We start from the raw sequence: 13,715 nt of genomic DNA on the forward strand, positions 1-13,715 counted from the left end.
GATGACCTACCAGGTAAATATGTCAGGTGACGACCTGCCAGGTAAATATGTCAGGTGATACCTACCAGGTAAATATGTCAGGTGACGACCTGCCAGGTAAATATATGTCAGGTGATGACCTACCAGGTAAATATGTCAGGTGACGACCTGCCAGGTAAATATATGTCAGGTGATGACCTACCAGGTAAATATGTCAGGTGACGACCTGCCAGGTAAATATGTCAGGTGATGACCTACCAGGTAAATATGTCAGGTGACGACCTGCCAGGTAAATATATGTCAGGTGATGACCTACCAGGTAAATATGTCAGGTGACGACCTGCCAGGTAAATATATGTCAGGTGATGACCTACCAGGTAAATATGTCAGGTGACGACCTGCCAGGTAAATATATGTCAGGTGATGACCTACCAGGTAAATATGTCAGGTGACGACCTGCCAGGTAAATATATGTCAGGTGATGACCTACCAGGTAAATATGTCAGGTGACGACCTGCCAGGTAAATATATGTCAGGTGATGACCTACCAGGTAAATATGTCAGGTGACGACCTGCCAGGTAAATATATGTCAGGTGATGACCTACCAGGTAAATATGTCAGGTGACGACCTGCCAGGTAAATATATGTCAGGTGACGACCTACCAAGTAAATATGTCAGGTGACGACCTGCCAGGTAAATATATGTCAGGTGATGACCTACCAGGTAAATGTCAGGTGACGACCTGCCAGGTAAATATATGTCAGGTGATGACCTACCAGGTAAATATGTCAGGTGACGACCTGCCAGGTAAATATGTCAGGTGATGACCTACCAGGTAAATATGTCAGGTGACGACCTGCCAGGTAAATATATGCATGATTGCGAGGTGAATTTTTTATGTATTTTTTGTTTGTTTCTTAATTTTCTATATCAGAGGTGGGAGGAGCTTATATCAGAGGTGGGAGGAGCTTACATCAGTGGGAGGAGCTTATATCAGAGGTGGGAGGAGCTTATAACAGAGGTGGGAGGAGCTTTCATCAGAGGTGGGAGGAGCTTACATCAGTGGGAGGAGCTTATATCAGAGGTGGGAGAAGCTTATATCAGAGGTGGGAGGAGCTTACATCAGAGGTGGGAGGAGCTTACATCAGTGGGAGGAGCTTATATAAGAGGTGGGAGAAGCTTATATCACAGGTGGGAGGAGCTTATATCACAGGTGGGAGGAGCTTATATCAGAGGTGGGAGGAGCTTATAGCAGAGGTGGGAGGAGCTTATCAGAGGTGGGAGGAGCTTATATCAGAGGTGGGAGGAACTTATAGCAGTGGGAGGAGCTTACATCAGAGGTGGGAGGAGCTTGTATCAGAGGTGGGAGGAACTTATATCAGAGGTGGGAGGAGCTTATAGCAGAGGTGGGAGGAGCATATATCAGAGGTGGGAGGAGCTTATATTAGAGGTGGGAGGAACTTATAGCAGAGGTGGGAGGAGCTTACATCAGAGGTGGGAGGAGCTTATAGCAGAAATGGGAGGAGCTTATTGCAGAGGTTGGAGGAGCTTTTATCAGAGGTGGGAGGAGCTTGCATGATGGTGCAACAACCCGTTACCGATGACAACAGTTTGATCAATCACAAGATGTCTTAAACTTATACTGACGCTATTATTACTAATATCCTTTTTCTGCTTATATCATTTATTTAATAATGATATTATGCATAAGATAACTTGGATAAACGCATAAGAAAGCCAGCCAAAATAATATTATTTGTATATTATACCTGGAGGTGGTGGCTGACGTCGATGAAAAAGATTACATTAGTTCGTCCCAAAAGAGACAGGTTTTCTATGTTACCTCTGGTAGCACTACAGAAAACGGTGTACCATACAGGGGAAACAATAAGAAATTAATTACAATGCATAAAAATGCCCAAAATAGCACGATTTTCGTGATTTTTGTCAATTTCTTGACGTAATTAGCTATTATTATTATTATTATTATAATAAAAAAAAAGCGCTAAGCCACAAGGGCTATACAGCCGTAATTAGCTAGTCTGCGCCATTATTGCTTGTGACTGAGCTATTATTACTTGTGACTGAGCCATTATTGCTTGTGACTGAGCCATTATTGCTTGTGACTGAGCCATTATTGCTTGTGACTGAGCCATTACTACTTGTGACTGAGCCATTACTACTTGTGACTGAGCCATTATTACTTGTGACTGCGCCATTATTAATGATTATATTGAAATAATTTTTCACAGACAATATAAAACAAAGTGAGTTTGACTTTTTAAACTTTTGTTTTTTGGAATATCTCAAATATTTTTGATTTTGTGGGGGGTAAAAGGCAGATATTTTGGTGAATGCCAAAAAAGCCTTCGAAATGTATTTTTTTTACCATGATAATAAGATATATTAGATGAAATGGATACACGAAAAAGTCGTGTTAGACATATTCTAACAGTTGGGATTGTCGGAAGTGGCACTCGGAGTGCCAATTTGTCATGTCATGCTGCCGTATGTCAAAATCAATAAATAATTTTTTCTGTGTTGTATGTTGGCCAATTATACTGAAACTTTGTCATATTAATTTACATATGCATTTCTAAACGTACACCAAAAATAAAAGAAATCGGGTGAAAAATAAAGGTGAAGGGAATGATAAAGATGGCCCCTCACTTCTGACCAATCACAAGCCTTCCCTGAGTGGCTGGCGATGGTGTTTACTGGCTTCCCATTGGCCGAGACAACATGTAAATACTTGTGGCTTGGCGTCGCCCAGGGCAGGTTTTTTCCATCTACTGACACTAACATACTCTTGGATTTTACTCTCTACAATGTCGGTAAGTACTGATTGTTGTGTTTACTGCGTACATGAATAGTTTAGGCATATTTTGATATATACATAAAGTCCATGTGAAGTATAATGTGAGAGTAACGTGAAGTTGAAAAAACTGTAACAAAGGAAGGGCGAAAATTTTCGCCTCTGCCCTTTTAGTGACATACTTCATTTTCGGTAAAATAAATATATATAAAAAAATTTCTATTGCTTGTATGAATTCTGTAGTGATCTGGATGTATACAGAATGTTTTTATTGTCCTTCCAGATCAATGAGAAATTGTTTTATGGGGAGCCCTCCAGCACCAGGTCAAAATATGTCTGTATATTGGAGGACAGTGACTCAGAACTGGAGGTTGGCGACCTAGAATTGCTTGACAGTGGCGATGAATACTTGTCACTGGATGTGTTGATGTCAAGTGATGATGAGGAGGAAGAAAGGCCAGCCAAAACGCAGAAATTAGTCAAGAAAAAGAAAGGTATTACGATTGAGGAGTACCCTGATGAAGAACACATTTATGATGATCTTGTTCTTCAAGGTCAACCTCGATGGTTCCAGGTTGACCTCAAAAATGACCCTTTGCCTGTATATGAACATGAAAAGCCTCTTGAAATTAGGTCTCCATATGAGTATTTTTGTGATTTCTTTACTCCAGACATGGTAGATAACATAGCATATCAAACAAATTTGTATGCCAAACGAAAAACCAAACTTACTGATTTTGCAACAGATTCTGAAGAGATTATGAGGTTCATAGGTATTTTGTTGTTCATGATTATTGCTCCATTACCATCACTCGAAGACTATTGGAAAAGTTCATTTAGGCTGCCCCAGGTTGCAGAAGTCATGGGGTCTAAGAGGTTTGGGTTACTTAGACGTACAATTCATTTCAATGACAACACACAAAAGGATAATGACAGATTCCACAAAATAAGGCCTCTTTACACTGCACTAACTAATGCTTGCGTGAAAGTTCCAGCTACACCCAGGCAGTCTATTGATGAAGTTATGGTTGGTTTCAAGGGTGAAACTGCTGGAAACCTAAGACAGTACATCAAAACCAAACCAGACAAGTGGGGTTTCAAACTGTTTTGTCGTGCAAGTGAAGATGGAATCATACATGATATACTCATGTATCAAGGCACACCAACTTTTGACAGCCATCCCATAAAGCTTCAACAGGAAGAAACTAAACTACCAATAAGTACAAAGATTGTTCTGGTACTTGCAGCAACTATAAACAAGACCAACACATCAGCAATCTATGCTGACAATTTCTTTTCAAGTCTACCTTTGGTCAAGCTACTAAGAGATAAGTATAACTGCAGATACACTGGAACAGTACGTGAAAATAGATGTGGTAAGCCAGAACTGATGTCTGTCAAACAAATGGAAAAGAAAAGTGTGGACAGGGGCAATTTTAGCTTCAAAAACAATGATGGTGTCCTTGTTGTAAGATGGAAGTATAACAAAGTTGTGACTTTAGTGACAAGTGATGTAGGGGTCAATCCTGTGAGTCTTGTTGAAAGATATAACAAGGATACAAAGACCAAAACCCACTTCCAGTGCCCTGCAGTCATCAAGAACTATAATGCAAACATGGGAAGTATTGACAAAAGTAACATGTTGGTGCATCTGTACAAAACACCAATGAAATCTAAACGTTGGTACATGCGGCTGTTTGCCTATGTTCTTGATCTTTCTGTTGTGAATGCATGGCTTCTTTACTGCCGTGATTGTCGAGCACTAAATACCAAGTGCATGGCATTGAAGTATTTCAGGAATGATATCTCTGTCACTGCAAGGTCTAAAGGACAAAAGTTTAGAGGCAGCACCCTAAGAGCATCTGCAAGAGCTTCACCAAGTACTTCCAATGGTGTCAGCATAGTGAAAGCTCTGCAGGGCCAACGTGCAGAAAGGCCCAATGACAGTGTTAGGCTTGACAGAGCTCTAAACCACTTGCCAGTGGCAGGGAAGAAGCCGCTTAGTTGCAAGTATTGCAGCAACTCGAAGAAATCTGTCACATCCTCATACCACTGTTCTGTATGCAAAGTAAATCTGTGCATAAAGAAAGATAAAAATTGCTTCATAGACTTCCATTCTAGCAATTAGTAATATAGAATAATTGCTCTTCCTCATGAATCTCAGGAATATAGGACTTGAAAGCTTTATACCTTTGCAATGTGTCCATGTTGCTATTTGTTTCATTTTTATATTTTTCTAATACTTACAAAATGTCTTGATACAAGTTCTATTTATGTTTTTCATATTGTCTGTTTGTATAATAAATTTAAAAAATAGTTATTGGGTGTTTTATTAACAATTGCAAGTTTGCAACATTCACATTTATACTCCCTATTTCGGGAAGGGGCGAGTACAGTCTGTCGTTGCAGATTAGCAATTGCTCGAAAACTAACCATTAGAATAACATTTATATGGGTTCATTCAATTTATATTGAGATACTCTATCCACCCTAGAGTGTTAAACTGTCCAAACGTAGATCTACGTTCACGTGTGTAGCGCTCCGACCTTGATTTTCCCCATTTGAAAGCATGTAAAAAAAAAGTAGATCTACATTCGGAGCCTGCCGTACGTCAACATATATCTACGTGTGGATAGTTTGAGGGTTAAGGTACCTCCCTTGAGGGGAGGGGGGTCATTAGTATAGAGGTGCAGTATTCTAGCACTGTCACTTCTCAGGGCTAGAATACTGCACCTCTATACTATACTGCACCTCAATACTAATGACCCCCCTCCTCTCAAGGAAGGTTCCTTGATGCTAGTGAGGGGCTCTTGATCTAGGGAATTGTATCTGTGCTCCAGTATCCTGAATTGAGCCTGAATACCTTCCATCCCTCTCTCCACCTCACATGCACTGTATAATCCTATGGATTTAGTGCTCGCCATACTTACACTAATGATACACTTTACACATCGGCAATCTTGCCAATTAAGGATACCTCTTTGCGTAGTTTACAATGTGTAATTACAATTTTGATTTGCTAAGTACAAGAAAGCCACTATCATGCCAGGGCATTTCGGGCAGACTAAACCTAATACAGTGGACCCCCGCTTAACGATCACCTCCAAATGCGACCAATTATGTAAGTGTATTTATGTAAGTGCGTTTGTACGTGTATGTTTGGGGGTCTGAAATGGACTAATCTACTTCACAATATTCCTTATGGGAAAAAATTCGGTCAGTACTGGCACCTGAACATACTTCTGGAATGAAAAAAGTTCGTTAACCGGGGGTCCACTGTACTACTGTACTTAAGACTACTTACTACTAGGCATATATATCAGTTGGTTCAAATCGAACATTGTTTTCCTATATTTCAACAGAGGTAGTTAGTGGTTTAGCAGTAACTGAATTAATAGATTAACAAGTTAGTAGTATATTTTGGCACATTTTACATAGTGAGATTGAGACCATTTTAGTTTTGAAATCTTATACAGTGGAACCTCAAAAATCAAACTTAATCCGTTCCAGGAGCTAGTTCTAAATTCGAAAAGTCTGAAATTCGAAGCAATATTTCCCATAAGAAATAATGGAAATACAATTAATCCGTTCCAGAAACCCAAAAATATTCACACAAAAAACACATTTTATAGAGATTAATTAGTTTTACATACAACAAATACTATAGTTTGTAATTATGTATAGTAATACATATAAAATAACATTTTTACTTACCTTTATTGAAGATTGGTGATGGCATCTGGAAGATAGGGAGGAGGAGAGAGGGAGTTGGGGTTAGTGTTTGGAAGGAGAATCCCCCTCCATGAGGACATCAGGTAAAGCCCTCTCTGGGGTTACTTCCCTTCTCTGTCTTTTAATGCCACTAGGACCAGCTTGAGAGTGACTGGACCCCTGTCTCACAAAATAACTGTCCACAGTCCTCTGTTTCTGGCACCTCTTTAACATTTCCCTAAAATGGGACATGGGTGGTGGTCAAAAGATTACAAAGGTACATAATGGGTCCAGGGACTGTACCTCGACATTACAGAGGTACATAATGGGTCCAGGGACTGTACCTCGACATTACAGAGGTACATAATGGGTCCAGGGACTGTACCTCGACATTACAGAGGTACATAATGGGTCCAGGGACTGGGCCACAAAGTACTGATAACTGAATAAGTTACATAGAAGCAGCTCCCTCTCAAATCCATCCCTTCTCACTTGAAAAAGTTGTCCACTGTGTTTTCTGTACCAAGATACTGTTGTGTTGCTGTGTCTGACAGTGTGAACATGATAATGGTATACAAGACTGACATACTGATACATAAGACACATATCAACAGTTTGGTATCCTTAAAGATACCTAACTGTTGATATGCGTCTTACTTATCAACATGTCAGTATTGTGTACCATTTTCATATTCATTCTTTCTTTCAACACACCGGCTGTATCCCACCAAGGCAGGGTGGCCCAAAAAGAAAAACGAAAGTTTCTCTTTTAAATTTAGTAATTTATATGGGAGAAGGGGTTACTAGCCCCTTGCTCCCGGCATTTTAGTCACCTCTTACAACACACATGGCTTACGGAGGAAGAATTCTGTCCCACTTCCCCATGAAGATAAGAGGAAATAAACAAGAACAAGAACTAGAAAGAAAATAGAAGAATACCCAGAGGGGTGTGTATATATATGCTTGTACATGTATGTGTAGTGTGACCTAAGTGTAAGTAGAAGTAGCAAGACATACCTGAAATCTTGCATGTTTATGAGACAGACAAAAGACACCAGCAATCCTACCATCATGTAAAACAATTACAGGTTTATACACTCACTTGGCAGGACGGTAGTACCTCCCTGGGCGGTTGCTGTTTACCAACCTACTACCTAGGTTTCATATTCATATTTTAATTTATTGGTATCTTGTATTTAACCCTTAAACAGTCCAAGTGTAGATCTATGTTCGCTTGCGTAGCGCTCCGAACATAGATCTACTTTTTTTACATGCTTTCCAATGGAGAAAAATCAAGGTTGGAGCACTACGTGTGTAAATGTAGATCTACTTTTTTACAGTTTAAGGGTTAAAGATAATTTAGGACAAAATTAAAAAAAATACTGTGACATGAGCTTCAAATTATAAGTTATTTTAAACAGGTAATTGTTCCATATTAAACATTTTATATCATGAAAGACAAAATTTTAAGGTCAAATTATATAAAATATAGAACAAGTACATTACCTGAGTCTCAATGTATAAATTTATAAACAAAGAAGAACACATTTCATTATTAACCCTTTGAGGGTCGACAGGCCCTCTCCGAAACTCGTTCTCAGGGTCGGCCAAACTTAAAAAAAAAAAAAATTATTTTCTCTTATGAAAAGATAGAGAATCTTTTCCCGATCATAAAGACACCAAAAGTTTGAAATTTGATAGAAAACTTACGGAATTATGCTCTCGCAAAGTTAGCGGTCTCGGCGATGTTTACGCATCGGCGATTTTGCCTACTTTGAGCCCCATTTTCGGCCAATTTCACTGTACTAGTCGACAAAAAACATGAATATTTCGCTAGAACTCCATTTTTTCTATCGAATGGGTGCAAGAAACCACTCATTTATGAAACTCAACTATCCAGTACAGTGGTCAGAATTTAGCAATTTTGCCAATTTCACACAAATTTCAAAAGATGCCAATTTCCGAATAGGGTCCAGAATAAACAAGAAAGACATTCCTGGCACTAAAATGACATTTCCTCTAGTCATTAGTCATGTCTCAAGGCCCCTCTTATATTCTTTTGCTTTCCACTTTGAATTTTTATTTTCACAAAAAATATAAGATTTACTGTTATGCAGACTACTGCATTAGTGTAAAAAATGGTATAAATATTATTGGTGCACTTGTGAAAGAATATTAGACTCACCAGTTGACGTGTATTGCACGCTTGGCACGATTTGTTTACTTTTGAAGTTTGGTAAAAATCGAACATTTCTGCTACTTTGAGCTCAATTTCAAGGCACCTTTCTTTGTAAAACCAGTCAAAATCATCTCAATTTCTGTAATATGTCTTCCATTCTATAAAATGAGACCAAGAAAACTAGAATACAACAATAAATACCATACGAAAATACACTGCAAAGTCGCTGATTTATTAAAAAAAAATGGTAAAAGTTTTTTTTTCTCATTATGCACTGTGTGCTGCAGGATTTTTTTTTAGACTGTGCACACTGACCACATAGACCCATTCTTTCATATGAAGGCCTACCAGCTTTCTCCCACTAGATTTGAGGCCGCTAGAATTTATGAGTACTAGTACGTCAAAAACCCCTACGCGTAAGACGTACTAGTACAACGAAAACCCTCAAAGGGTTAATTACAGTAGTACAGTGGACCCCCGCATAACGATGGCATCACATAGCGATTTTTCCGCATACCGATTACTTTTATCGCAAAATTTTTGCCGCGCATACCGATTAAAAACCCGCTTACCGATTTTCGTCCGAGACGCGTCCAATGTGCCCTCAGCCAGCCTCACATGTGCCGGCCGTCCCATTGTTTACCAGCCAGCCTCCGCGGTAACATCCAAGCATACACTCGGAATATTTCGTATTATTACAGTGTTTTCGGTGCTGTTTCTGGAAAATAAGTGACCATGGGCCCCAAGAAAGCTTCTAGTGCCAACCCTGTGGTAAAAAGGGTGAGAATTAGTATGGAAATTAAGAAAGATTTTGAAGGGTTTGGGGCTAACCCTGAGAAGCCTATGCCAGTTGTGGAATCCATTGTGCCTACTTCAAAGATTAAGGAAATGTGTGCACAGTGGGTTGAACTGCAAACCTTTATAGATGAAAATCACCCTGACACAGCTGTTGCAAGCCGTGCTGGTGACTATTTCAATGACAATGTTGTGGCCCATTTTAGACAAATCGTAAAGGAACGGGAGGTACAGAGCTCTATGGACAGATTTGTTGTGCGACAGAGGTCCAGTGACTCTCAAGCTGGTCCTAGTGGCATTAAAAGAAGAAGGGAAGTAACCCCAGAAAAGGACTTGCTACCTCAAGTCATAATGGAAGGGGATTCCCCTTCTAAACAGTAAGAAGATAATGCTCTCCCCTCCTCCCATCCCATCAATCATCACCAGATCTTCAATAAAAGTAAGTGTCATGTAATTGTGCATGCCTTTTTCAGTTTGTGTGTATTAAAATTAACATTTCATGTGGTAAAAAAAAATTTTTTTCATACTTTTGGGCGTCTTGCACGGATTAATTTTATTTCCATTATTTCTTATGGGGAAAATTCATTCGCATAACGATTATTTCGCATAACGATGAGCCCTCTTGCACGGATTAAAATCGTTAACCGGGGGTCCACTGTACCTCGATACTCAAACTTGTTTCAAACTTGTCCCAAACTTGTCTCAAACTTGTAAACTTTGTGTTAACATGATTTTGTAAGTGTTTTTTTGGGGGGTCTGAAACAGATTAATCTAATTTAAATTATTCCTTTTGAGAAAAGGTTGTTTGGTACTTAAACAGATCGGCACTCGAACGGCCTTCTGGAACAAATTAAGTTCGAGTACCGAGGTATTACTGTAACTTCTAAAATTATTACATTTAAATGCTAATTATTTCTCATATTACATTTTTTTAACACGTCAGCCGTTTCCCACTGAGGCAGGGTGAGTATACCTAGAGTATACCGGGAGATAATTCTGGGGGTCAACACCCCTGCGGCCCAGTCTGTGACCAGGTGACGCAAAAGAAAGAAAAGCCCAAAAAGAAAGAAAAAAACTTTCATTATCATTCAACACTTTCACCATCACTCATACATAATCACTGTCTTCGCAGAGGTTCTCAGATACGACAGTTTAGATAGTCACTCTAAATTGCCAATATCCCAAACCCCTCCTTTAAAGTGCAAGCATTGTACTTCCCACTTCAGGCATTGTACTTCCCACTTCAGGCATTGTACTTTCCATTTCAGGCATTGTACTTTCCATTTCAGGCATTGTACTTCCCATTTCAAACATTGTACTTTCCATTTCAGGCATTGTACTTTTCAGTTCAGGCATTGTACTTCCCATTTCAAGCATTGTACTTCCCATTTCAAGCATTGTACTTCCCATTTCAAGCATTGTACTTCCCATTTCAGGCATTGTACTTTCCATTTCAAGCATTGTACTTCCCATTTCAAGCATTGTACTTTCCATTTCAAGCATTGTACTTTCCATTTCAGGCATTGTACTTCCCATTTCAAGCATTGTACTTTCCATTTCAGGCATTGTACTTCCCATTTCAAGCATTGTACTTCCCATTTCAAGCACTGTACTTCCCATTTCAGGCATTGTACTTCCCATTTCAAGCATTGTACTTCCCATTTCAAGCATTGTACTTTCCATTTCAGGCATTGTACTTCCCATTTCAGGCATTGTACTTCCCATTTCATATTACATATGTAATAAAATGTTGAGAAATAAAAGGTAAAGATCAACACAGGTCTAATATGCTTTGCAACACTATGTATACATCAGTAATAACTCAATTATTTGACCAGCTGGGCTGTGGTTCGTACGTTGGATTGCGTGCAGCCAGCAGTAACAGCCTGGTTGATCAGGCCCTGATCCACCATGAGGCCTGGTCATAGATCAGGCCACAGGGGCATTGACCCCTGGAACTTTCTGCAGGTAAACTCCAGGTTTATATGTATGGTGCCTGTACTCTGAAGTCTTGGAGGTGTGAAATACAGTGCCTGTACTCTGAAGGAGTCCAGGAAGTGTGAAGTACAGTACCTACACTGTGAAGGACTCCAGGAAGTGTGAAGTACAGTACCTACACTGTGAAGGACCAGGAAGTGTGAAGTACAGTACCTACACTGTGAAGGACCAGGAAGTGTGAAGTACAGTACCTACACTGTGAAGGACCAGGAAGTGTGAAGTACAGTACCTACACTGTGAAGGACCAGGAAGTGTGAAGTACAGTACCTACACTGTGAAGGACCAGGAAGTGTGAAGTACAGTACCTACACTGTGAAGGACCAGGAAGTGTGAAGTACAGTACCTACACTGTGAAGGACCAGGAAGTGTGAAGTACAGTACCTACACTGTGAAGGACCAGGAAGTGTGAAGTACAGTACCTACACTGTGAAGGACCAGGAAGTGTGAAGTACAGTACCTACACTGTGAAGGACCAGGAAGTGTGAAGTACAGTACCTACACTGTGAAGGACCAGGAAGTGTGAAGTACAGTACCTACACTGTGAAGGACCAGGAAGTGTGAAGTACAGTACCTACACTGTGAAGGACCAGGAAGTGTGAAGTACAGTACCTACACTGTGAAGGACCAGGAAGTGTGAAGTACAGTACCTACACTGTGAAGGACCAGGAAGTGTGAAGTACAGTACCTACACTGTGAAGGACCAGGAAGTGTGAAGTACAGTACCTACACTGTGAAGGACCAGGAAGTGTGAAGTACAGTACCTACACTGTGAAGGACCAGGAAGTGTGAAGTACAGTACCTACACACTGTAAGAGGTGAGGATGCTGTAGTTCAGAAGGTCATCTGAATTGTGAGCTCTGCACACCTTTGACAAGACAGCTATTGAATAAATGATAGTAAATGTGTTTTTTTTATTATCTTCCCTTGGTAGAAAACAGCTGATTCAAAATATGTATTTTAATTTACAACCAGAAAATACTGTACACTCACGAAAATTGGGATAAAAATATCAGTAAGGATTCGTCAAAAATTTACTTGTTTTGTTGTGTGTTTTCCATGTCTCTTGTTAAGTACAGACTGTACATCAGAAGTACATTTACTTCTGATGTAGATTCTGCTACCTCTGTACAGATATTGACCACCCATGGTCTATATGGTTTACTATGAACCAAAAATAAACCTTAATTTTGATTAATAATAATGGGGGCAAAGCACAAAAGTAGTATACACAAATAACCCGCACATAAAAAAGAGAGAAGCTTACGACGATGTTTCGGTCTGACTTGGACCATTTACAAAGTCACACTGTGTGACTTTGTAAATGGTCCAAGTCGGACCGAAACGTCGTCATAAGCTTCTCTCTTTTTTATGTGCGGGTTATTTGTGTATCGTTCCAGTCACGGTATTGTGTCTTTTTTGTTATTCACAAAAGTAGTGATGGTGACAGTTGTTCAAAATCTAAGAGAAGTTGTGAAATTCTTCCCATTTATTGTCTAATTTATTAATTAAACTTTATCATAGTTATGTATGTACTACATAGTGCTTCCGACATCCATGGTAGGTCTTGGAACACATCACCCACGGATACCAGGACAATACTGGAATTACTTATTATCTTTTATGCTTCTTCTTCTTGGAACTGGAAACCACATTCAGCTTAAGCATAACTTCCGTTCTAAATGTGTTGCGTAGTGATTGCTCTGAAGCTTTGGCAATCTGCGACACGACGCTTCCGCTGCCGCCCACTATCAGGCGCACCAAGCCTTCTCTCTTGCACATTACTTGTACCATAATACTAAGCACCTCTGAAAATACAGCATACATACAAATACAAATAATTTATTTTATGCAGTATACAGTCATGTAGTTTACATGTAACAAAATATATGCACTTTTATTAACATATCGGCCGGTTCTCACCAAGGCAGGTTGACCTGCAAAAGAAGAAACACTTTCATCATTATTCACTCCATCACTAAGATATAAAAACCATTGGTCTCCACTGGCTCCTAACATTAATATTATGTACTTATATACACTATGTACTTATATACACTATGTACTTATATTTTTATTTTTTTTTATTATCACACCGGCCGATTCCCACCAAGGCAGGGTGGCCCGAAAAAGAAAAACTTTCACCATCATTCACTCCATCACTGTCTTGCCAGAAGGGTGCTTTACACTACAGTTTTTAAACTGCAACATTAACACCCCTCCTTCAGAGTGCAGGCAC

General features: G+C 39.6%; 2 protein-coding genes across 2 annotated transcripts in view; one reads left to right on the forward strand and one right to left on the reverse strand.

Annotated features, from left to right (window-relative positions):
- Positions 1-2,733: 2,733 nt before the first annotated feature.
- On the forward strand, positions 2,734-5,114 carry LOC128706017 (piggyBac transposable element-derived protein 3-like). The gene is made up of 2 exons (XM_053801074.2): positions 2,734-2,815; positions 3,080-5,114. The coding sequence occupies exons 1-2, from the start codon at positions 2,810-2,812 to the stop codon at positions 4,922-4,924; spliced, it is 1,851 nt and encodes a 616-aa protein (XP_053657049.2). The 5' UTR covers positions 2,734-2,809; the 3' UTR covers positions 4,925-5,114.
- Positions 5,115-12,947: 7,833 nt separating this feature from the next.
- The window catches only part of LOC128705007 (GTPase Era, mitochondrial), a 31,555-nt gene continuing 30,787 nt past the window's right edge, over positions 12,948-13,715 (reverse strand). The window contains exon 7 of the mRNA XM_053800239.2: positions 12,948-13,284. Within this exon, the coding sequence (XP_053656214.2) occupies positions 13,091-13,284 (194 nt within the window). The 3' untranslated portion in view covers positions 12,948-13,090. The remainder of the gene's footprint in view (positions 13,285-13,715) is intronic.

Source organism: Cherax quadricarinatus, chromosome 97, assembly GCF_038502225.1.
Source record: "Cherax quadricarinatus isolate ZL_2023a chromosome 97, ASM3850222v1, whole genome shotgun sequence".
Taxonomy (NCBI): Eukaryota; Metazoa; Arthropoda; class Malacostraca; order Decapoda; family Parastacidae; genus Cherax; species Cherax quadricarinatus.